General features: G+C 37.8%; 1 protein-coding gene across 1 annotated transcript in view; it reads right to left on the reverse strand.

Moving 5' to 3' along the window:
• The window catches only part of PEX5L (peroxisomal biogenesis factor 5 like), a 183,460-nt gene that overhangs the window by 40,254 nt on the left and 117,224 nt on the right, over positions 1-25,982 (reverse strand). The window contains exon 7 of the mRNA XM_074190995.1: positions 19,432-19,527. Coding sequence (XP_074047096.1) covers positions 19,432-19,527 — 96 coding nt within the window. The remainder of the gene's footprint in view (positions 1-19,431; positions 19,528-25,982) is intronic.

A 25,982-nucleotide genomic window follows, 5' to 3' on the forward strand; every position in this document is an offset into this window, starting at 1 on the left:
CTTTAGATCTTGATTTGATTTATTAAACATTTACTATTTACCAGTTGCTATGCATGCTAAGGATTAAAAAAGTGAGAAAATCCCTACCTTCAAGGAACTTTTGATTTAATAAGGGAGATGACATGTAAACAACTGGATAGATAAAAGATCTATAGCTATCCATTTCTATCTCTATATATCTTGATCTATCTCTAGATCTATTTATCTATTTCTATCTGTATCTACATTTATATCTGTTTATCTGTATCAATATATAGGGAGAGAGAGAGAGAGAGAGAGAGAGAGAGAGAGAGAGAGAGAGAGAGAGAGAGAGAGAGAGAGAGTTAGGAACATCTGAGTTCAAACCTGACCTCAGATGCTTCCAAGTTGTATCACCTTAGGCAAGTCATTAACTTCTGTGCCTCTTAAATGGCAATCATAATACTAACTACCTCCTTCGACTGTTGGGATGAACTAACTGAAAAGCACTTAGTCTAATACTTTGCAAATAGCGAGTGCTATGTAAATGTTAGCTTTTTGTTGTTATTGTTGGGCAAATGGGAGAAAGAAGGAAGGAGAATGCGAAATGATTTCTCGAAGGAAATCAGGGAGAGGAAGGGGTAAGCGTGATGAGTATCCAAGCACAGGGGATATGCATTGACATAGGAGGTGGAGCTTACTAGGATTTCTCTTGCCAAAAATGGTTTTGCTTCTCTCAGATTTTCTCCCATGTTTCCTGGGTTTCTCCTCTGTCCCATCCCATTCTGCCTTATCTGACCTATTTCTCTAAGAGCTTCTTGAGGGCACAGCTAATACTTTTTTCATATTTGTATCCCCAGCACCAAGCACTGCATCATTTTCTGAACCATAGATGCCTTTGATCACCCCACCTCTGCCTGGTTCTCTAATTTGTGCTTGTTCTTTGGCTCAGAAATCAATCTCCTGCTTTCTAGGCCAGCCTGTTTGGAGAGGAAAGACAAGTGGAGCAGTTTCCTTTATGTTTTTAACCTGTTTCCTCCTCTCATCTAGTTTTCTGAGATGATGTAGGTGTCTAGTTCTCAGAAATATAGGGTAAGAGGTTTCATAACAGCCTCTTTTCTATTACCTTCATCAGTCTCACCCAGGATAAATACAAGCAAATGACTATCAGCTTTAGGACTTATCCATAGGATCACTTATTTGGAAACAATATCTTCTTTTTTTTTAAACAATCTCTTCTTAATTAAAGCATCTCTCTCTCTCTCTCTCTCTCTCTCTCTCTCTCTCTCTCTCTCTCTCTCTCTCTCTCTCTCTCTCTCTCTCCTCCCTTTCTCCTTTCCTTCATTCTCTTGAAAATCTTAAAGCAAGTATTTAATTTCTTTCCTCCCTCCCTCCCTCCCTCCCTTCCTTCCTTCCTTCCTTCCTTCCTTCCTTCCTTCCTTCCTTCCTTCCTTCCTTCCTTCCTTCCTTCCTTCCTTCCTCCCTTCTCCCATCTTCCTTCTTCCTTCCTCCTCCCTCCAACTTCTTGGTCCACAAATCTTGGATCAAACAATAATATTTAAACCCCACAATTAAAAGGACCATCATTAAGGTTTTTTTTGTTCTTTTGCAGCAAAGGCTCAAGATTTATTTTTAAAAAAAGGATATTTTGAAACTGAGGAACATTGCTGACTTAAGAAAATTGGAAAGGTCAGGCACTGGGTCTCAGCTCTACTGTAGTGACACTTGAATAATTAAAAAGTCATTCTCCTGGATAATTATAGCAGCAACATTTTAACTAAGTATTGAGAGAAAATGTACCCCAAACATGCTATATTTGCTTTTAGGCCAGTTCCCTGAAGCTGTACAAGGGATTGAAATGTTGGAAATAGCCACAACTAGTTTCTATTTGGAATTATGAGCAACTTAAGAAATTTCAAGATGAACCCAAATGTTCAGATCCTAGGATAGGGAATATAGTTGTGTGAATGAAGAGGAAACAAACTTAGAAATATTGTAGAGATAGACTTGGAAACCAATCAGATATGGGGGGGGGAGATCAGGTGAGGAACAATGATGAGTACAGGATAATTTGTGGCTTGTAATTTTTGGAACTCAAATGCTTTCTTTTTTTTTTTTTTTAGGTTTTTGCAAGGCAAATGGGGTTAAGTGGCTTGCCTAAGGCCACACAGCTAGGTAATTATTATTGTGTCTGAGGTCGGATTTAAACTCAGTGCTCTATTCACTGCACCACCTATCTGCCCCCACAAATGCTTTTTTAAAAAAATATTTATTTAAGGCAATGGGGTTAAGTGACTTGCCCAAGGTCATACAATTAGGTAATTATTAAGTGTCTGAGGCAGGATTTGAACTCAGGTCCTCCTGACTCCAGTGCTTTACCCATTGTGGCACCTAGCTGCCCTCAAATACTTTCTTGATGTATAAGTTTTGTTTTCTTTTTTCTTTTTTTTTTTTGACAAGGCAATGGGGTTAAGTGACTTGCCCAAGATCACACAGTTAGGTAATTATTTGTCTGAGACTGGGATTGAACTGACTCTAGGTTCAGTGCTCTGATCCACTGCATGATCTAGCTGTCCCAAAATTTTTGTTTTCTTATAGGTACTTGCATGTGGGACCCAAGTATCTTTTACTTGGTTTAGTTGAGTTAAGCAAACTCACTGATGCTGTAATGGGATTAAAAAAAAATTAAAATGAACATTTTCCTTAAAAAGCAAAATAAATTATATTAAAGGACATCACAGTAGAAAGTAAGCAGACTGTGGAATCATGAAGACCTAGCTCTGATTCTGACCTCTGTCATATTTAGCTGTCTGATTTGAGGCAAGTGATCCAATTTCTCTGAACCTTTAGGCTATTCCACCAGACTTTTAGGCTGTTGGGCAATTGTAGATTTCCTATACCAAGGAGTTATGGAATCCATCCCAACCCCAAAAAGTGAAAAAAAAAAACCTGTGATCTAAAACCCATTTCTGTATTTTCAAAAATAGCGTAGAATGCAATCTTCTTAAGGGCAGGGGATGTTTTTGTTATACTTTGTGTCTTCAGAACTTAGAATAGTATCTGGAACATAATAGGTACTTTCTAAATGAAAGTGAAATGAATAATAAGTGAACAAAATTAGGATGATCAATTCATCCCCAGTTTCTTTCCTTCCCTTCCTCATTTATTCTTTGTTACTAATGCACAAAACCTTAGAATTGAGTGAAAAATGAGAATCCCACCAATGACAGCCAAGAATAGCAGACAGGTATGGAATGACAATCTAGTACTGAAAGGGAACCTTTGCTATGGCTGGAAGGGTTCCTGGATCATTCTGACTTAGCAGATAATAGATTCTTAATAAATGCAAATTGATTGAGTTTTTGATCATGCTTCTCCTTTGTTCAAGAAGCTACAATGGATTTCCATTGCTTTGAAGATAAAATAGAAATTCCTCTGTTTGATATTTAAACTCCCTCATAAACAGACGCCAGTCTAGCCCTCTAGACTACTCACTCGTTGTTTTCTCTTAGAAATTACATCTATTTTCTGACCATACTAGTCTTCATTCTGTTTCTGATGTATGGTAGCCTATCACCTACTTTCTTGCCTTTGTAAAAGTTTCTTCCTTGCCCCCCCATGCCTTCCCTTTAGGTTCTTTTTTGATCCCCCCCAATTGTCAGTACTTACTGTAATTATTGATGGATTTTGCATTTATCTTATATTTATATATCCTCATACATATCTCTCTCTAATAGAATATAAGCTCTTAGAGAGCAGGGATTAGTTCTTTTTTTATTTTTATTTTTGCATCTGGTATATAAACACTTGTTTATTTGAATTAAATTGATTCCTTCATCATTAATCCATTTATTTCAGATCTCTTGCATTAAATTCATTAGAAATCAAAACCCTCAGATTCTAGTCTGTGTTCTCTACCATTTAATACTATTAAGCTAGAAAAATGCATTTATTAAGTATCTACTGCACACCAGGCACTATTTTAACTTCTCTGGGCTTCCATTTCTTTATCTACCTAATGAGGGATTTGAATTTGATGATTTCTAAGGTCTTGTCCAGGGGTTCTTGGTTTTTTGACCACAATCTGTCTACTGTTCAGAGGCAGAGCCAGGAGTAGAGTTTGTGGTTCTGCATTCCTAGGTCTGAGTTTACTTCAGTGAACCATTAATTCTCTCTCCTGTAGAGCTCAGAAGTCATTCCTTTAGAGATGCAAACCTTTTTTGGATAATGTCAAAGCTTCAGAGATGTAACTGTTCCCCCAGAGAAGCTATTGATATGTCAGAGCAGCAGAATAAAAAAAAAACTGACAAAAAGTACAGTTCACCTGCTGTAATGTGTTCTTTGCCATCAACACAATTCAATGGAATTATCTGAAACACTCCTATTTCTTTGAAAATCTCAGGGATCCTGCTGTAGCCACTTTATTTATTAACTTTGAAAAGGTTGAGTGAACTGGAATAATTTTGCAGTATTTTAGGACTGCTAAAGTCATTTTGGTTTTTTTTAACACTAGGGCAGAATATCTCTTCCATCTGTCTTTTCCTCCACTTACACCACAAGCATTCTCTCTCATTTATATCTGAGAAAAACAATGTAGTTTGTGGAAAGAGTGCCAACTTCAAGGAGCTGGAATCAGATCCTGGCCCCAATGCTTCTACTTGTTTGGCTTTAAGTGAGCCTTCTTGTGCCTCAGTTTTCTCATTTGTAAAATGTTGGGGGTGGTGGTGGTAATAGTAGAACAGGTGGCTTCTGAGGACTTTCCAGCTCTAGCTCTAAGATCATGGAATTCTATGATCAGTTGCCAAATTGATATTTTTACAGCATAGATTTGACCGTGTCACTCCTCTGCTCCATAAACTTTGGTGACTCCCTACTGCTCTAGAATAAAATGTAGTTTGGCATTGAAAGCCCTTCATAAACAGTTTCCAGTCTATTATTACAAACTAAATTCACATTACCTCCCCTGAGTGATGCTATGTTCAGCCAGACTAATCTACCTGTTATTCCCTGTAGAAAACAGTTTGTGTTCTGTTTCCACATTTTAATAAATGTTAGTCACTGATGCCCAGATTATCTTGTCCTTCCTGTTTCCATATTGTATCCCCCCAATTCTAAGTTCTCAAAAGATGAGAATGCTTTTAATTTTAGTCTTTGTTTCCTATAGCCGGAAAATATTAAGCATTTCCTAAATGTTCATTGAATTTAATTGAATTGCTTAGTGTCTTCTAATCTAAGTGACTGAGCCAAATTTGAACTCAGGTCCTGTATATTTGATATCCCTTCCACAATAACATTGATTCTTATTAGTAGAAATGTTTTTGTCAAGAAAATGTATTCTCTGCTAGGGTACAGCTCAGGAATTTAAAAACTTTTTTCTCACCATGAAAACCTTGAAAACTAAGAATTTTGAGGGAAGTCTTAAGGAACAAAATTATTTAGCATGTCTAAAAGAAAATTGAGGTATAGTCCTAAATATGTGAAAGAATATTTAGCAGAAAATAAAGATGAGCTTTTTGCTTTTTTTTCCTCCTCATCACCAAACAAGAGGAAAACAGTTTCAGCTTCTACCAGTAAGAACTTAAGATTAACTATCAGGGAAAAAACATATTTAGGTGGTAATGGTTGGGAGACATTGATGTAACAGATAAGAAAGTTTCTGAATTGTGTTCCCTAGATATTGTTAAAAATAGTATAGATACTCCAGGCCAGCCTTAGGCAAAACTGAGGTAGGTGAGTTATGCCTTCGTTGTGTTCTGTCTCTTCCTTCAATCTTCTCCTCCTTCCTTTGGGTGTTCTTAAGCCACATCTGGCTATCCAGGGTCCTCTTTGTCTTCCTAGCTGAAGCTACCCTAAATCTGCCTGCTGTGCATTTCATGGATTCCATGCTTTGGACTACAAACTAGAATACAACAGAGATTATATAGAACACTGGTGTCAAATGTAAATAGAAATGTGACCATTAAACCATGCATAAGGATCTTAGATGATAGTTGTCTGTGGTCCCAAAGCTAGTAAGTGACAAAGTTGGTACTTGAACTGATTCAGAAGTCCCAAAACTTGTGTAAAGAGTACTGGTCATAGATATCCATGATGCTTAAGGTCTCTATTGACATGGCACTAATCCAAGTTAACATCTTTCTCATCTACAATGAACACTGGTACTCTTGCTAGCTTTACACATAGTAGGTGTTTTAAAATGCTGAACCAAATAGAAAATGATGACTGAATGAATCCTTTCTAGTGGTTTGGAGCTGAAAACTTCTTTAGGGTCTATGCCTTGTCTGGTCAAGGAATATTGACATCATACTGGGATTGCTTAGGTTTTGGGGATAAGGGGGAGAAAGTGTTAGTTTTTGAGTAATCAGTATCTCCTTGAGATCCTGATATTGTTTGGTGTGTATTAGTCCTGATGATGATGGAAAAGTTTGACCAACACCCTACATGTAGGTTATACAGGACAAACTCCCTTCATTCTTGACCTTATTTTTTCATGGTCATAAGAACCTTCATTCTATTAGACTTCATTGTTTCTCCAGCCCTTGCTCTAGCAAGAGAAGCTGGAATCTTAATATTTAAGATCATGATATATCAGAAAGAACTTTGAGTTAGAGGGCATGAGTTCAATCAGGGCTTTGATACATATGGGTGTGTGATTTTGGGCAAGTAATTTAAACTTTATGTGGTCAATTTCCTCATCAGGAAAGAAAAAGTTGGGTTGAATGACTTCTATGGACTCTTCCAATTCTAAATCTATTTCTATAATAGCATTTTAAAATCTTTTACCACACTTAGTGGCCATTATTGGGCAATGGGTATCCATATCATATATTTTAATTATTACCTTGAGTATTCCATCACACTGGTCCTTCCTGGAGGACTTCAAGTAAAGGCTAAATGAATTCTTGTCAGATACTAGAGAGGGGCTACTTGTACAAGTTGGGTTGGTTTTGGTGGTCAGAGGTCCCTTCCGCTCGGAAAGTCTGAGACTAGGCTAGTAAATAGCAAATATAAATCCAAATGGAGTCATTTTAATATCAAACTATCCCCATAGTTGAAAGCAAAGGCATTTAATTTTTTTCATTCACTTAAATTGCTCTCTGTTAACTCCATCTCTTCTTTACCATAAACTTCTATAAGCCAGGATCTGGATGTGATTCTCACTCCCATCACAAACAACTTTTTTTTGGCTGAAACTTTTTTTTAGTTTTTTTGTAAGGCAAATGGGGTTAAGTGGCTTGCCCAAGGCCACACAGCTAAGTAATCATAAAATGTCTGAGGTCAGATTTGAACTCAAGTACTCCTGACTCCAGGGCCAGTGCTCTAACCACCTAGTCGCCCCCAGCTGAAACATTTCTAAGTCTACTCATGTAAAAGCAAAGGGATTTTTACTATGTTCCCCAGGGAATGTGCAAAAAAATCGTCTCATTGCTTCTTTTCAATAATTTAAAAAATATTTTTATTGGGAAATATATTCATTTAGATGACTTTTCAAGCCTTAGGTAATATGAATCTGAAAAGGGTTAAATTAAAATATCCATCCAGTGACTTTATCCTTTGCCTGAAGGGGCTTTTATGCCTTTCCTGAATGGGAAAAGATTGTTTCTTTTAGGATATTAAATATGACCTGAAGACAAATTTGTGTAATACATTCGGTAGGTAACCAACTTTCAATCCATTAATCCCTTCTTCCTACTTGAAACAGGTGAAACTTTCAAAGAAAAGAAATGTGAAATAGCTGAGGATGGGAGGAAGAGATAATCTTCTGGTTAGGCAGGCTCCCAAGTCAGCAATTTCTTAGTTAATCCAAGATTAAAGTTTTTAAGCACTAGAGTCATTCTCGACATCCTTCCAGTCTATCTGGTGTGTCTATGGTGTCTATCACACTTAGAGCCAGATGCTACAAAAAATGAATTCAAGGGAAAATTAAACCTTTGTATACAAAGCTTCCCTTGAACTGTTGTTCGTTGTTCTTTGGGTCTACATATGATGGATCTACACAGAATCAGAAGCCGTGCATTCCAGGCCCTCCTCCCCTCATTTTACAGATGAGAATAATAAGACCCAGGGAGTATTTGACTAAAGGATACAAAACAGATTTTTAAAAAAACGTTTAAATTACATTTTAGAACCTGCATCACAACAATGTGAAACTATCGATCAGCCTTACATATTCACAGTTATTTTACTGTTGTTTTGGATCTGTGATTTCATCTTTGTGGAGAACTCTTTGCCTGGAGACTTCCTAGAGTGACTGATTAGCCGTGTGACCCTTCATGAATTTCTTAACTTTTGTTTGCCTCAGTTTTCTCTACTGTAAGAATGGAGATACTAGCACTTCTTTCATAGAGTTGTGAGGATCAGTGGAGATAATATTTATAAATGTTTAGTAGATATAATAAGAGTTACATAAATGCTTATTTTGTGCCTTTCCTTTCCAAAGTGAATGAACACCAGATGGTGACCAGTCCAAATATGAACATATATATACCCTTACACACAAACATACATATGGATTGTGCACATCTACTTAAATATACATATGCATGCAAATATCTTTGTCTAGTTATCTTCATAATCTGGACTTATGACTTTTAAGGATAGAGGGATTTAATGGCTTGCTCTGTAGACACATTCTTTCACAGCCCCCCTCCCCCATCCCCTACTCCCTCCCTTGTAAGTTCCTTAAGGACAGAAACTGCTTTAATTTGGTCTTTGGGTTTTTAGTGCCAAGACTATATTTAATTTTTGGAGGAACTTAATAGATGTTTGTCTATAAAGTAGTTGATTGTATGTTCCCTTGTCTCCCCCAGGAGAATATATGCTCCTTGAAGGCAATCATGATCCTTCTCCAGCACCATACTTTGTACCCTGTAGGTGCTTAATAAATATATTTTAAAATAAATATTTATTGATTTCATTTTGTTGAATTTTATGACTCCCAAGAAGACATATTAAATGTGTTTGGTTTGTTTGGAGAGTAGGACCAGGAGCAAAGAGGGAAGCTGCTAAGAGGTAGATTGAAACTCTCTCAAGTCAGCAAACATTTCTCAACAATTCTAACTGTTCTGGTGGAATGGGCTGTCTTCAGAGGTAGAGAATCCCACCTCCCACTTTCCTAGAAGACTTTAAGCCTAGAAGATATGCTCATTGGTTGGGGAATTAGAGGGAATTCTTTTTTTTTAGTTATGACTTGAGATATTTGAGATCTCTTCGAGTTCTTTGAATCTGTGAACTGTCTTCAGTTAAAAAAGATTTTGGAATATTGAGAATACACAAACTCAATATGGGTCAACAGTGTGATGAAAGCCCAAAGAAGGGCTTCAAAGACTGACTTTGAGTTAAAAAGAGTCATGGTGTCCAGGACTAGGGAGCATGCTTTACTCAACCTTGGATTAATATGATTTTCTGTTTTGGGTGCCGTGTTTTAGGAAGACCCTTGATATACAGGAGTAAACTCAGAAGAGAGTAGCCTAGGTCATGAAGAGTATTAAGATTATATATTATACATGGAGGAACTGGGGGTTTAGCTGGGGGGAAAAGAAGACTTTGGGGTGTGGTGTTTATTATAATTGTCTTCAAGTATTTGAAAGGCTTCCATGTGAAAAAGCACCTGAGCTTGTTCTGTTCAGTCCCAAATAGAAGAATTAACACTAATGAGTAGAAATTAAAAGAAGAAAATGTAAGCAAGGTGAGAAAACTTTCCTAAGAATTAGCGCTGCCAGTCAGTATAAATATTTATTAAGCATTTACTATGCTATATTTACTACTAGCACAGGTACTACACTAAAGCTGTAGCTGTAGGTAAGAGAAATCCCCTTATTTCAAGGATCTCATAATCTGATGGGGGCACCTATGTATAAATAATAATGTCCAAACAAATTATATAGGATAAATTGGAAATCACCAGTGGAGGAAAGACACTATCATTAAGGGAGGACTTCCTGGAGAAGGTGAGACTTTATCTGAGACTCTTCAAAAATAGAATGGGCTACCTCAGGGTTTTTTCCCCAGAGGGTATTCTTTCTAAAGGTTTTTTTTTCAAGCAAAGTATGGATGATGCCTTGTCAAAAAAGAATTCTTGTTCAAGTAGAGGTTGGTCTAGATAATCTCTAACATCCCTTATTCTTGGAGTCTGGTCACAAGAGAGATAGGCTTTTTTTCTGCTAATGTGGGCCCTGCCTATTTTCTCTTGCTGTATTATTTATTCAGTTAGTTATTTAATTTTTAAACTTGCAGCCTAAAGCAAAACTGTCTCAGGGGAGAAATCCAGTAATTAAAACATTAATTAAAATACATAAAACAAACCCAGCAACAGCAATGGACCTGATGAGACTGAGGTTCTTCCTTATTATTCTCAGGTCTGCCCAAGTGCACCTCTAGAGGGATGCTTCATAGCTCAATACTGGGCCCTCTTCCCTTTCCTTTCTGTACTCATGTTAGTCTCATCAACTCAGATGGATTTAGTAGTCATCTTTCATGAAATAACTCCCAGATGGATAGATTCAGCCCAGTCTTTCTCCAGAGCTCCTGTCTGACATCAGCAACCAACTTGAACTGGAGGTCCCATATCCATAACAAACTCAACATTTTCAAAAACAGAACTTATTAATGTATGTTCTGCCCTCCCAGTCTTCCAGTCTGCAGTATCTTCCTATATCTATTCAGAACACCATCATCCTTCCAGTCAAGTGTCATTCTGATTTACCTCACATTTACCACATTTTGCTGGGAACTTCTGTCATTTCTTTCTCCACAAATATGCCCTTTTTCCTTCTACTCTAATTCAGACCTTCATCCCCTCTCACATGGACTATTGGGACAACTTCCTAATTGGTCTTTCTGCCTCCACTTTCTCTGCATTCCATTCTATTCTGCACTCAGCAATCATGATGATTTTTCTCAAGATCAGGGCTGACCATGTAACTTTCCTAATCAAGGACCTCTAACAGCTCTCAATGACCTCTAGCATCAACCGTAAACTATTTTGTTTATCATCTAATGCTTTTTATGACTTGGTCCTTTCCTAGCCGTCCCTTCTGTAATATTACTCCCTGCCATGGATTCTGAGGTGTAATCACCCATGACTGCTTGCTATTTCTCATCCATCTCTCATCTTGGGACCTTTGTACTAGCTGTATCCCATGCTTAGAATGCTTTCTCTTGCCACTCCTAGTTCATCAATCCCTGGTTTCCTTAGAAACTCAAATCAAATACCACTTTTTTGAGGAAGTCTTTCCCAGAATCCCAGATTGCTAATTATTTCTCCTCCAATGTTACCTTGTCTCTACTTTTACTGTATCTTGAATATATGTACAAGATGTATGCCCACACAAATGTGTGCTCCTTTCCTCATTAGACAGTAAACTTCTTGATGGCAAAAACTTTTAAATTTTTCTTTACATGTTAAGTACTCAACATAGTAAATACTTAAGATATGTTTGTTGATTAATTTTTGCCATTCTGATTACAACATGCTGGGTAGCTAATTTTAAGGGGATAGGGAAAATAAAAGATGCTTCCTCCATTATTCCAATGATATCCTCATTTATTTGTTTACTGAGCATTTATCAAACAAGTATCTGCCCTGTGTCAGATGTCATACTAAGGACTGGGAGGGTGCATGATGCAGTAGGAAGAGTTAGAGTCATAGTTCCTGGAATTTGAACCCCATCATTGCCAATTATAACTCATATGCCATTGGGCAAGTCAAGTAAATCACCTGGGCCTCAGTTGGACTGAGTGACCAGACTCCAGGGTCTCTTCCAGCTTTAGAACTGTGACCCTCTGCTTTTCTGATGCTGAGGCAAAATCTAAACTGGCCCCTCAACAAGCTTACATACAGTGCAGTTCTCATGAAGTAAGCAGATAAAGAGCTGGAATCCAAGGGTTTTCCAAAGAAATATCAATGATACAATTTCTAGTTGTTCTAATCGGTCAATGCACAAAAAAACTTCCTTGCACAGGAAAATGGCAGAATCTGGCCCCGATCAGTAATAACACAGTAATATTGGCATTGGCATAAAGCATTAAGGTTTACAAAGTGCTTATGGGAATGGCTACTTCACTTGAACTTCACTACAACCTTGTGTGGCAGATGTATCCAATTATTCCAATTTTTGTAGAAGAGGAAATGAAAATGGAGAGAATTGAAGTGACTTGCTCAGGGTTATACAGGTGACATGTCCCAGAGGTGGTTAGAGTGGCAATGGGGGCAGGTTCAGGTTTTAGGAAAGGGGAAGAAACTTCCTTAGAATTAAAGTGGGCAGGACAACCTCAGGAAGAAGGTTAATAAAGTGCTTAAACTATTTTGGCAACTTGGAAAACTCTATTATTTTTTCCACAATATCCTTAATGTCCAGTATGATAGGTGAGCTCATCTAAACTACATCTGATTAGGGAATAAGAAAGTTCTGGCAGGGCAGTAGTGCTAAACTCACAGAGAAATATGTACATATAGAGCTCCCATATTGACTTCAAAATGTAATGCTATCTATATTTTACTGCATTTTAATTTATTTTGTTAATATTACCCAGTTACATTTTAACCTGATTGAAGTGATGCTCATGAATGTGAGGGGCAGGTTTGACGCCTCTGCTATAGGGGATTACATAGACAAAAATGAAACAAAACGAAAGTCACTGAACTATGTTCAATCTCAATTTCCCAAGGTATAAAATTGGGACAATAATACTAGTGGTATCTCCCTCCCAGGTTTATTTTGAGGATTCCATGAGAGCACCCATAAAGTCCATAGCACATCTTTAAGTTATCTGTAAAGGCAAGTTATTTCGATTCCTCTCCTTGAGAGGTCATTAATAATAATATTTGCTTTTCATTTTTGAAGAAGACATGACATCAGGGAGGTGATGCCATGACAAGCATTATAATTGCATTTGAATATAGGACTGCTATGCTAAGTCACCAGCCTCACTTTCTGCTCCAGAGTCATCTGGGTCCAATAGCTAGATAGGAATCAAGATGACTAGAGATGGCCCTGAATGTGAGGCAGTCAAGGTTAAGTGATTGCCCAAGGTCACATAGCTAGTAAATGCAAGTATCTGAGGCCAGATTCAAACTTCGGTTCTCCTGACTCCAAGGCCAGTGCTCTCAAAGACTAGATGATCACTCATTGCCTGTGTTGAAGAAGGACTTCTATTTTTAGGGATAGGTTGAACTCAGTGGCCTCTGAGATTCCTTCCAACTTGAAAATTCTGTGATTTTATGAGATTTGAACTCAGATCTCCCTGACTATTACAGTCTATTTAGATCATGTATTTTGTTGTGAAGTTTTTGTGTATGTGCATTATAAGTGTGCATTTATATTCAATTTGTGTGTGTGTGTGTATGTATGTATGTATGTATGTGTGCGCGCGTGTGCGTGTGTTCTGCTCAGCCGAGCACATTTTCCTCCATGCTGAGGAGGGGGAATACTCTCTGATTTTGCTTGACTGCTGTAAGGGGTTTCTAAGGCTCAACAGGAAATCTATGTGTCAATCATCCATCATCTTCCTTTTCCTAGAAAAGAAATTTAATCGCTGACAGTGTATTGAGACTACTGGTTGCTAACTGAATATTGGAGATGGGAAGGCAGGCAGGCATTCGAGGGGGTCCCTTCCCTCTGGACTCAAGACATATAAATAAGCCTCCTAATACTGAGAAGGAAGGTCAAGCTTGTATTCATAATTAGAATCCTGTGGACCCTCATGTCTTCTCTGGTTTTAAAAAAACTTATTTTCAGGGAAAAATAAAACAACTAATAAAATGCTTCTTGTCTTTTCTGGAATAATCTTGTGATGAGTCATGAAGCAAATTTGTTTCCACTGGGTATTGCTTTTTTTGTAATGTCTTAAAAATTCTCTTTATTATGCAATATGTCTTCTCTGCCATGGTCACTTGCTTTTTCAGTTCAGCACTGAATTCATAGGATTTTGATATATGTTCTTTAAAACTTCATTATGAACTCACCTAACACTTTGGATATTAAATATACTGTGGAAAAATAGATTTTTTTCCAAGTCTAGACTTGGCTATAGTTCATCAGTATTTAGAAATTTAATTTACTTTCATTCAGAACCTAACACCAAACAGAATCAACATTTCCATATACAGAGGAGAGCTGAAAAAAGAGGAAGCTTCAGATCTCTAATATGCATAGGGTGTTTTTTTATCTTTAAATATGCAATAAATTAAGAAAATAATAAATTCAATTTCATTTTGCATTCAAAGCTGTTCTACTTGGATGTGGTTTTTTTCCCCTGCTCTTCCATGAATTATTTTCTAAATAATCTTCATTTGCCTTTAATTCAGATATCAGAGACAGGGGTAATTCATTGGACTAAATAACACATTCACCAAAGCAGATAAAGAACTAGCCTTGGAGTAAGCACATCCTACATATAATTTCTCATTCTAAAACAAAATGTTTGTTCTTTCTTCTTGAGAGAAAGATTTTATTTATTTTGAAGACCAAGACATCAGAGAGGTGATGCCATGGCAAGCACATGAATTGTATTTGAGTAAGGGGTTGCTCTGCTAAGTCATCAGCCTCACTCTCTTCTCCAGAATCAGTTGGGTCCAGTTGTCAGATATGAACCAGGAGAACTGGAGATGGCCCTGGATGTGAGGCAATCAGGGTTAAGTGACCTGACCAAGGTCATGCAGCCAGTAAGTGTCAAGTGTCTGAGGCTGGATTCAAACTCCTGTCCTCCTGACTCCAAGGCCAGTGCTCTATCCTCTCTGCCACCTAGCTGCCCTCTAATACATACACATTTTGTGAACATGGTGGTGATTGTTGTTCATTCATTTCACTTGTGTCCAACTATTCATGATCCCATTTAGGGTTTTCTTAGTAGAGATACTAAAGTGGTTAATCATTTCCTTTTCTAGATCATTTTACAGATGAGGAAACTAAAACAAATAGGGTTAATCGACTTGTCTAGGGCAACACTGATTTCAGACCTGGACATGATAAATGACTTGCCCAAGATCTCATAGGTAACATATGACAGAGGTAGGTTGTAAACTCCAGGCCTCAAACTCCAAAACTTTTTCCTCCCCATATTTGGGTTGGATGGGATAATTTTGAAGGAAGGGAAGAATGTTAGTAGGTGAATATGAGGAGAGGAGGGGAGGCATTATTCCAATCACAGAGGATGTTTGCTTGTAGGTAAAATCAGAGAACAAAGATAATTAGGCATGGAAGGGACTAAGAGATTCATGAGAAGTTTGAAATCTAGAATCAATTTTCCAAAGGCTGTCCAAAGACTATCAATAGAGCCAAGATTACAATCTAGACATTTTGACTCTAAATTGTCATATCACATTTGATCTCTGACATTAGCAGTATGAAATATCCAAGTCACTTATCTGACCTCAATTTCTTCATATCTAGAATTTTCTTATGAAGAATATTTATAGAGCCTATCTTACAGTGTTGCCATGAGAATGAAATGAGATAACATGTGTACAGTGTTTTGCAAACTAGAAAATGCCTGTTATTATTATGATTAATATTATTATTATATCAAACTGAAGAGTGTCGGATACCACTGAAGAACAGGGCATAATCTAACTTGACTGGAGTTCAGTGTGTGAAGACCAGGGAAAGGCCATCTGTGAACAACTTCAAATAAAGCTGGAAAGGTAAGTTGTAGAAGGTCTTGTATTCTAGTCTAAGGAGTAGATGTTTAATTTGGTAGCAAGGGGAATCACTGAAGACTGTTGAGCCCAAGAGTGATTTGATTAAATGGTGAATCAGAGTGTTTGCTTTGAGAGTAGTGTGAAGAAAGCAGAGTGGTCAAAGGAAAAAAAGAAGCAGGAAAATGAAACAGGAGGCTATTTTGACAGTCAAGTGATTAGGTTAGATTCTGAACTGGAAGAGTGACTCCTTAGGATTGATTGTCTCAAATCTAAACTCTTTTGTTTAGGTCTTCCTTCAATGTCTCCATCGAATTCTCTCTTCCCCAGCATTTTGCAGAGGATAGGGACACCGAGTCAGGGAGATGTGGATTCTCATTCTGCTTTTGACACTATCTGTGTGATCTCCACCAAGACACCTAAACTTTCTGGGTCTCAGTTTCCTCAGATATATAATGAAAGGATTGGTCTTATCAAGACCAATCCTCCAAGGTCCTATTTAGCTCAAAATTTATAATTCTATGATTCAGGAACTTAAAAGTCTCACCTCTGGCACATTGTAACCATGTCATTCTGGGCAAGTCACTTCTTCCCTAGACCTCAGAAAAAAGGAGGTAAAATCTGTAAAGTGATGGGATTGGCCCTGATGCCACTGAAGTTTTAGATGAGAACTCTAGATGTATGATCCCTTTTCTCTACCCTCTCTATACTTCTAGAAGCATTTCTTTTTACACCTCAAAATAATCTCTCTGATCTAACCAAGTTAATTTTCTTATGATGGAGTCCAACACCCCGCATGACCAATTCTGCTCTTCATTCCTTTGCGTGTCCAAGGGATTCTTGTGCTCAATGGGAGGATGAAGTTGGGGATCTCTAGGGTTCCTTTCCCACCCTAGTATCCTATCTTCTTTGTGTCTGAACTGTATTGGAAACTGATTATCTTTTCATGAATGTTTTGTCATCTAAATCACGAACATTGCAAAAGCTTGTCAAAAGCTGAATCTTCTTTTCTTTTGTATGCTGCCAGCACCAATATTCTGAACAGAGCAGGAGGTCAATCCTTGTGCGCTAACCCCAGGGTCTGGCAAATTTATGTGTTAGGGAAATTAAGGACCATTGATGTCAGCTCAGGAAAAGTGAACAGTCAGGTAATGGAACTTGGCTGTTTTCATCCACTATCAAGAGCAGTAAATCCAATTGCACTTTTTCTTAAGGAAAAAAAAAATCAGGATTTTTAAAAAAATTGGGTGGATTGAACTTTAGTAAGATAAATTAGTGTTCTCATTGGGCTTTGTAGGACTGATTGGACATGATGATAGAGCTATCACTCAGAATGGAAAGAATACAAGGAAGGCTAAATGGCAAATGGTGATCTGATTACATCTCAAGTGAATTGTTGCTGAGAGAATGAAGAGAGGCCATCATTTTGTCTGACCTCTGATGGCGAGATAGCCCTTGAAATGAACTATATACCAAGGATAATTATGGCATTCAAAAACATGGGTCTATAATGAAGGAGTTCATACTTTGCTGAAGCATGTATGCTCCAAACTCATAAACCAACCCTGTTTAGGAATGGGTCAGTATCCCTCTGGGGTGTGAATCAAAAGGAACATTTTTTTCTTCATTTGGTGATAGTCCATTTTCAAGTGGACATTTCATGTTCGAACACTCACATGAATCAATTAATGATGTCACACAGTAGTTTTGCATGTTTCTAGGGAGTACTAGGAAAAATCATTCTGGTACAAAGCATCCCAACTGTGAATCAATCAATCGTCAAACATTTATTAAGGATCTGTTATATATAGACACTGTAGATAGAAAGACATACATGAACTAGTTCTTGTCCTCAAGGTCTTAGATTCTATACTACTGAACCTGCTGAGGATTTTAAGGGAGAAATAGCTCCTCTCTGTTTTGTTATGGGAGAAATATTTCCTTTCTAAGTTCATGCAATGAATGAGTAATTCTGACAAATACATATTTACCCCAATGCAGAAATTATTGGAGGCAAAAGTCTAGGTTTTATTATTGTGCTCAAGCATAGATTCAGGCCTCAGGGAAAATTCAAACCTTCATTTAGGATTCTAACAAAATTTCTTATGAGAAAAAATATGTCAGAGTGACAGAGAAAGAGTTCATTTACATAATCGAATCCTGTACATTCCTCTTAGACCATAAAAGTTAAAGAGAAGATAGATCCCTAATTATACACTTCTTTCAATATCATGAAAGTTGAACAAAGTTACTTAAGTAGAGACATAATCTCATATAACCCTTAAGGAAATAAATTTTATCAAACAAACTGTTTAGTTAAGCTAAGTCAGGTTATAGATTAAACTACACTTAGAAGATTCACAGTTGAGGGGATGATTTATACATCTCTCTTTTTTTTTTAGTTTTTTTTTTTTTTGTAAGGCAAATGGGGTTAAGTGGCTTGCCCAAGGCCACACAGCTAGGTCATTATTAAGTATCTGTAGCTGGATTTGAATTCAGGTACTCCTGACTCCAGGGCTGGTGCTCTATTCACTGCGCCACCTAGCTGTGCTGATTTATACATATCGATGAGGAATTAGGGACAAGTTGAGATTCTTCCTCTGACTTCTTATCTAAGAAATTCTTAAGGTTTGTAAGTAAATTTCCATATCCTATGGAACAGATTTTGGTTAGGTTAGGTTAATATTGGTCAAAAGATATAGGAGGTCAAAAGGGTATCATCAGGTTTTTAAACATGATGATGCCTAATTTTTGAAGTAGAATTGCAGAGATGACATGATTTAAAGAATACAGAACCTTCCACCTTGCTGTTTTCTTCTATTGGTCCAGGAGATCCCAGCTATCTATTCTAAAGTAGCAGTCTACTGGTTATTCTTCAATTCAGGAAGATATGAGTTCAAATTCTTCCTCAGACACTTATTAGGTGATAGCTCTGCTTAAGTCAAATGACCCTGCTATATCTCAATTTTCCTACCTAAAACATGAGGGAGGGGATGTACTTGATGGTCTTTAAAGTTGTTTCCACCTCTAAATATATGATTCTATAGCGTCTAGGCTGTAGTTTCTATTCTATTAACAGAATATTAAGTGGTTTGCCATTTCCTTCTCAAGTTCATTTTACAGATGAGGAAATTGAGGCAAACAGGGTTGAGTGATTTGCTCAGGATCAGTAAGTATTAGGGATCAGATTGGAACTCAGCAAGATGAGTTCTTCTGATTCCAAGCACAGTGTCCAGTCTCATTCCCAAGAATACATGATAGAATAAAGATGCAAAGTCAAAAGTGTTTTCTGTAGTACAGAAAGATGGGTCCCATAGAAAGGGAGAGTGAGATGGATAACCTGTGGATAGTCTGCATCCTACAGTGGTCTCCATGCATTGTTAAGAGAATAAGAGGAGATCCCCCAAGCTTTGAAGATTTGCAACAGGTCTTCTTTGTGTTTTTGTTGTAAGAGACCCCAGTATGGTGAAGCCTGAAGATCCCTTCTCAAAATAAGGTTCTTTAAGCAGTTGAAGGAAATGCTAAATATTAGTTAGAGGTTAGTAAAAATAAAGATATCATATTTTTTCCTCATCCAAGTTGACAGATCACATGAAATCTATTCATGATCCCCAGGCTAAGATGCCTTGATTTACAAGAAGATATGGATTGGTAGATAAGAATTGTACAGAAAGCAAACATGTGGATGGGTTGCTACTAGCATCAAGAGAGTACCCACCTCAGTAAATTCCTAGAGTTATTGAAGGAAGGACAGTCTATTTCCTCTGTATCCTAAAGGGTTTTTGTCTTAGAAAAAAAATAAATCAGGAAATTCTACATATTAAAAATAAACTTACCTCTACTGCTGCTTTTGCTCTTTCAAATTCTTCTTCTAAGGAATGGTTTCTGGAGAGTAATGCACTTCCCCACCGCTGTTCTTTGGTCAGTCGAGCCTAAAATAAGCCCAAAACAATGACATTGTAATAAAATGAGCCTCAGCAGCCTATTTCTTCATTTCACTCTATTTGGCTTCCACCAAAACTCAAGAGGCACCTGCAAGAGAACTAACTTTTGATTATTACTCAGTAATAGGAATATTTCTCAAAGGGCATATGATCACCCTTATGTGGGAAATAGAAAGCTGCTCATGGTCCAGGGACGACTTGATAGAAAAGTTAGCTCTAAGGAAGATCAAAGACTCAACAAACTGGAAATCTCATTGTCCATGCCTCTCCCCAGATGTCTCATATCCTCAAGGTACCACATCACTTCCTGCTATTTTCTTTCTTTCTTTCTTTCTTTCTTTCTTTCTTTCTTTCTTTCTTTCTTTCTTTCTTTCTTTCTTTCTTTCTTTCTTCCTTCCTTCCTTCCTTCCTTCCTTCCTTCCTTCCTTCCTTCCTTCCTTCCTTCCTTCCTTCCTTGTCTTTGCAAGGCAATGGGGTTAAGTGGCTTGCCCAAGGCCACACAGCTAGGTAATTATTAAGTGTCTGAGGTCGCATTTGAACTCAGGTCCTCCTGACTGCAGGGCCAGTGCTCTATCCACTGCACCACCTAGTCACCCCTTACTTGCTACTATTTTCAGATGGCACTGCTTCCATTCTGGCCATCCTCTTCAACCCCCTCCTATTGGAATTGCCCAGATTCTGCCCTGGCTCTCTGATAGATGAATTTTTTTGCCAAATTTTGACTGGAACTAGACATTCTTGTCACTTCCCTGCCCCTTTCCCTTCTCCCAGACCCCCCCCCCCCATTTTTAGTTTCTCATTAGGGTTGTCTTTTCTAGTTAGTGTATAAGTTCTTTGAGGAGCTCTCATGATTTTTGTATCGGTATCTTCAGAACTTAACTCAGTATCTGGCAAATAGTAAGGGATTAATAAATGCTTTCTCCTCCCTCCTCCCCTTTCTTCCTAGATGTCTTCTTTTTCCTGATTCTGTCTTCCCTACAGCCAGTCTTGCCCATAAGAACAGGCCCTGAACCTTCCCCTGCTTCCTCCCAGCAACCACAATATAATTCATCTCATTTCCTTAGAGCCCTTTGCTAAGAAAGAACAGAACATAAGAGGCCATACCTAGCTAGATGCATTAATCCTTGCTGATGCATTACTTTTTAAATGAAATGTTAATTTTTCAATTACAAAGCATTTATTTTTCTCTCTGTCCCACCCTACTATCCCAGTGAGGGGAAAAAAGAAAGAAAAAACAAAATTCTTGTAATAAACGTGTATAAACAAGAAAAACAAATTCCCACATTGGCCATGTCCAAAATTGCTTGTCTCTTTCTGCTGATTGAATCCATCATTTTTGTTAGGAGACGGGTACCATGCTTTATTATTGGTTTAGAGTAAAATTATTAGAATCAGGAGAGCAATTTATACTCCAATGTGCTAATTTTTACAGGTTGTATAACACTTCACTCAGTTACATGCACACATATCCAGAAGACTCCAAAGCAATATCTCTAATCACATGAATTTTGGAGACAGTTGTATACTCTGAGTCAGATGAGAATTCATTTAATCCAGTCTCTCCAGGCAGGAATCCCTTTTCCAATCTCCCCAATCATAGCACGAGAACTAAAGAGAGAAATGACCTTAGAAGTCATTTACTCCAATCCCCTCAAAGGACAGATGAGGAAACTGAGTCTCAGAGAAGTCACATACTTTACTTGAGGTCAGAATCAGAATTTAAGCACTGATCCTTTATCTCCAAAACCAGGATTCCCTCCCATGTTCCACAATGCCTTCATTCAGCTCCAGCCAGAGTATTTTAGAGACAATGGACTTATTAGGTTTTGAGTAGACCTTGCCATTTTTTGGACAGCTTTGATGATTAATAAGGTCTTCCTTATAGAGAAACAGGGATCTATGATTTTATTAGTTTTGGGAACTCCTTCTTCCAATATAGGTCAGTATTCTTCTCTGACACTTGGAGAATAAGAGAGATGCCAAGAACAATAGATTAAGTGAGTTGCCCAAGTTGACTTTGTGAGGTCAGGATTTGAATCTGGCTCTTCCTGGCTCCAAGGTCAGCACTCTAACTATTCTTCCATGCTGCCTCTCTTTCTGATTGATAAGGACAAGACCATATTCTCTACATCCAATCTCATTCCCATTATTTGGTCATTTCAGTCATGTCTGACCTTCCTTGACCTCATTTGAAGTTTTCCTGGCAAAGATGCTGGAGTGATTTGCAATTTCCTTATCCGTCTCATTTTTACAGATGAGGAAACTGAGGTAGATAGAGTTAAATGATTTGCTAAGGATTATATAGCTAGTAAGTTTCTAAGTTGAGATTTAAATCATGGGAACCCTTCAAATATCTGAGGTCAATCGGTAGGAAAGGGATTATTTGAAATAGAAGCATTTTTTGCCTGCAAGGAACGTACTCTGCTGGCTGCCTAGTAGGTGTCGAATCAGTGCTATTCATCTATGATAATTTATGGCTATCCTAGTGTTTAACACTGGCCAAGGTCATCTCACCTCTTCTCTCCACACATGAGTTTCTGCTCCCCTGTTCCTAGCAAATTTCTCATGTGATCCTTTGACCTCTTCCCTTCCCTTCCCTTTTTTAAATAGGGGTGAGAATCTGGCTCCCACTCATCTGTAAGCACCCTTACTCCTTTCCTCTTGGCGAATGAGTCATTTGGTGTGGAACTAGGGTACAGATGTTTCTTAGGACTAAAGTGGACTAAGAAGGCTGGAGAGCCCTTGGTTCTCAACACCAACTGCAGAGTTGGTCCATGTGTTGCTTTCATTTTGCCAAGGCAGTTGTCATTCCATTCAGGGATTTTGCTTGCAGACTGAAGAACTCAGACTTTTTAATGCAAACCTAGAATTCCACAATCAGGACCAGAGTAAAGAATGAATTATAAACTGGCCAGGATTGACACCCTACTAACCAAGAGGGCTACGGTCACTTCTTTTTGTTTCTTGATCATTTTAGGGAAGACCAGAGAAAGGAGATTTAGATAGGAAGAATGATGTCTGTAAGAAAAGGTGGGGCTCCAGAAAGGATATATTTTGTGCCTTGATAGGCAGTAGAGAGCCAACCTCATAGACAGGAAGACCTGGGTTCAATTCTACCTTAGTCACACAATGAAGGTGGGTGAGTCAAGTGACTGCTGAGTCTGTAAGACTAAAAAGTGCAGAGCAGGCATTGATCTGCATTGTAAAAGGCAGTTTCCTCACTGAGATGAATGAAATAACAGATCCCCCAAAAGGCAGAACTCTTATGTCTTATTTATTGAGAAAAACAAGCAATGGAATCCTGCCAAATATGGTTAATGATTTCTGTTTAGAAATTGCATCCTCTAGGCATTAATATTTAGAGTTATGACATTAAAAATGAAAAAAAAAAGACTTCTTAGCCTTAAACCAGATTAAAAAAGCCCTGAATACTTAGAAGCCACTAGGACTCCCTCTGTACTTGTCACTTCGATTTTCAGTGATGTATATGCAATTAATTTGTTTTCTAATTTATGCACATTCCTGCCCAATTCAGCAATTGCTCTGCATGAGTTCTCCAAGGTTTGTGCTCTCTCCTTTCCATAGCATAAGAATTCTGATTCCATTTGTGTTGCTTTTCTTACCAACTATCTCTAGGACTCTAGAGCATTCATAGAATAGTAGAAGCAAAAATTATATCAGCAAATTATTTTCAGAACATCCTCCCTCCCCAAAGAACTATTTTTTTTTTAGATTTTTTCAAGGCAATGGGGTTAAGTGGCTTGCCCAAGGCCACACAGCTAGGTAATTATTAAGTGTCTGAGGTCGGATTTGAACCCAGGTACTCCTGACTCCAGGGCCGGTGCTCCATCCACTGTGCCACCTAGCCGCCCCCCCCCCAAAGAACTATTGAGTTAGAGAGAGAGAGAATGTACCTGAAAATAAAATTGTTTGGATAAATATATTCTGAGATATGTTCAGAAACAGAAGCCATACTGTTACCTAATACCTAATACCTATAGCTGATGCACAGGCACCAAATAATGGTGTCTTAAGTCCTTAATATTTAAAACTATAGATGGAGAGATAATGTAGCAGAGTAGATTGGCTTCTGACTCATGTAGTCCATGGCATTATGGGAAAAGGACTGAGTCTCTCAATGTCTCCAGGTTAGCTTTAAGATTACAAATTGTATACAGGTCATCAATATACATTGCTGGAAGGAGCTATCCTGTACTGATGAAGTCACAGATTTGTGAAGAGGGAGAAGAAGAAGAAGAAGAGGAGGAGGAGAAGGAAGAGGAAAGGAGGAGGAGGAGGAGAAGGAAAGTAGAAGAAGGAAGAAGAAAAGAAGAAAAGAAAAAAGAAAAAAAGAAGGAAGAAGATGATGAAGAAGGATAATAATAATAATGATATAATGATGATGATGATGAGGATAATGATAATAGATAAGTAATTCATTGAATTCAGGAAAATAACAGAACTATTCCACTTGCCATATTAAGCCTAGGGTTTTTTCTTTGAACCAAATCCATTATCTTCCTTAAAGTATTTCCTTCAACTTACCTCTTATTTTGCAAACATTTCTACTTATATCCTAACACTTTCCCCCCAATAAACCCTACATGGAACAATAAGTGGTATGGGGTAAAACCATTTCTTTTGTTATTTTTCTAAGGATTATAAATTTGGAAGGAACCTTAATAGTCAATTGAGTCCAATCCCCTCATTTTACAGATGAAAAAATAGGCTAAAAACAAGTTAAGTGATTTTTCCTGCCTTACATGTCTAATCAATGTCAAAGGCAGGATTTGAATTCAGGTTTTTATTACTCCAAGGTCAGAATTCTATCCACTAGGTCATATAGTCACTAGATGTAGTTTTGATATTCTTCATATTTTTTCTGTTTTATTTCCTTTTGGGATGGCAGTCACTTAATGGATATTAGCATATTGTTCATTAATTGAACATTAATGAGAGCATCATTTCATTTCCAGTGCTCATGGCATGGCATTAAAAATGGTTGCCCAACAATCTATCAGAATTTTCAAGAGAGTGAGAAGAACCAGGGTTCCCAAAGTGCCCAGGATTCTACTCATGTGTGACTTTAGAGAAAAGAATCCAAATTTGTAATTACATTTGAAAGCTAAAAGAGAACCAATGATCATTTCAGTATGTTTTTGACACTCTGGAACCCAGACACTCACTGTGTCTATGCTAGATATACTATCTAAATGCTTTGTAAGGACTTAAATACAAGACTCCTTTGGAGATAAGCTCATCTAGATATACAACAGCATACCAGGAAATCTCTATAAACTTCTGGGAGGTCCCAAAATAAGATTTTAGTCTGGAAAGATTTCTGAGAAAAGAGATAAAGAATATTCATCATGGACGGGAAAAGACCAGCACTGGGAAAAGTGTTTGATAAACTTTGGTACTGCTGGGATGAAGTGACAGCTCAGGAAGGTTGAATCACATCATAGATTGAGGACAAATAATAGCAAAGTTCTGCTTTTCATAGGGAACATGCAAAACTTTCCCATTCAGAACCATGGTTCCATCAGTATAGACTACTCAGGAAATTAGAGAATCATCTGAGAGGTCGTGATTTGCCCAGCCTCACAGAGCTGCTTTTAGTTAGAATCTAAGCCTAGGTCTTCCTGATTGTGGCCATGACATAGTTTTGAAGTATAGTACAGTGCCTAGACATAAGAAGCACCTTGTAAATGCTCTCTCTCTCTCTCTCTCTCTCTCTCTCTCGCACTCTCTCTCTCTTCCCCTTCCTTTCTCCCTCCTTCTATCAATCACTTTTCTTTCCCTTCCTCCTCACCCTCCCTTCCTTCCTTCCTTGCTTCCTTCCTTGCTTCCTTCCTTCCTCTTTCTCTTTTTTCTATATATTATGTCTATCATCTATCATCTTGCTTTGTCATTGCCTTCTTTCTGTCCTCTCTCCTCCCTTCCTTCTGTCTTCTTCCTTCTTTTGTTCCTTTCCTTTTTTGTTTCTTCCTCCTTTGTTTCTTTCTCATCCTTTCTTCTTTCTCTCTTCTATTTTTCTTTTATCTATCCATTCATCATCCAATCTCTCTCTCTCTCTCTCTCTCTCTCTCTCTCTCTCTCTCTCTCTCTCTCTCCTCTCTCTCTCTCTCTCTATCTCTCCTGAGAGCAGGGATGTCTTTTATCTTTCTTTGAATCCCTAGCACAGAACCTGACAAGAACTTAAAAATTGTTTGGTGTTTTACTGATGGTCTAGCTCTCTGTCTATCTGAAGAACAGGTCAATGGTGTTAGAGAAACTGACCTTAAGAGACAGAAGACCTGGTTTCAAATCCTAGTTTTGCCATTTACTTCCTGTGTGACCTTACATACATCTCTTTTTCCCAATTTTTTGATTGTTTTTCACAATTGTAAAATGGAGAGGAAGTTAGATTAGATGACCTCAAAGATAACTTCCAGTTCTAAATT

The sequence above is a fragment of the Macrotis lagotis genome, chromosome 6, assembly GCF_037893015.1.
Source record: "Macrotis lagotis isolate mMagLag1 chromosome 6, bilby.v1.9.chrom.fasta, whole genome shotgun sequence".
Taxonomy (NCBI): domain Eukaryota; kingdom Metazoa; phylum Chordata; class Mammalia; order Peramelemorphia; family Peramelidae; genus Macrotis; species Macrotis lagotis.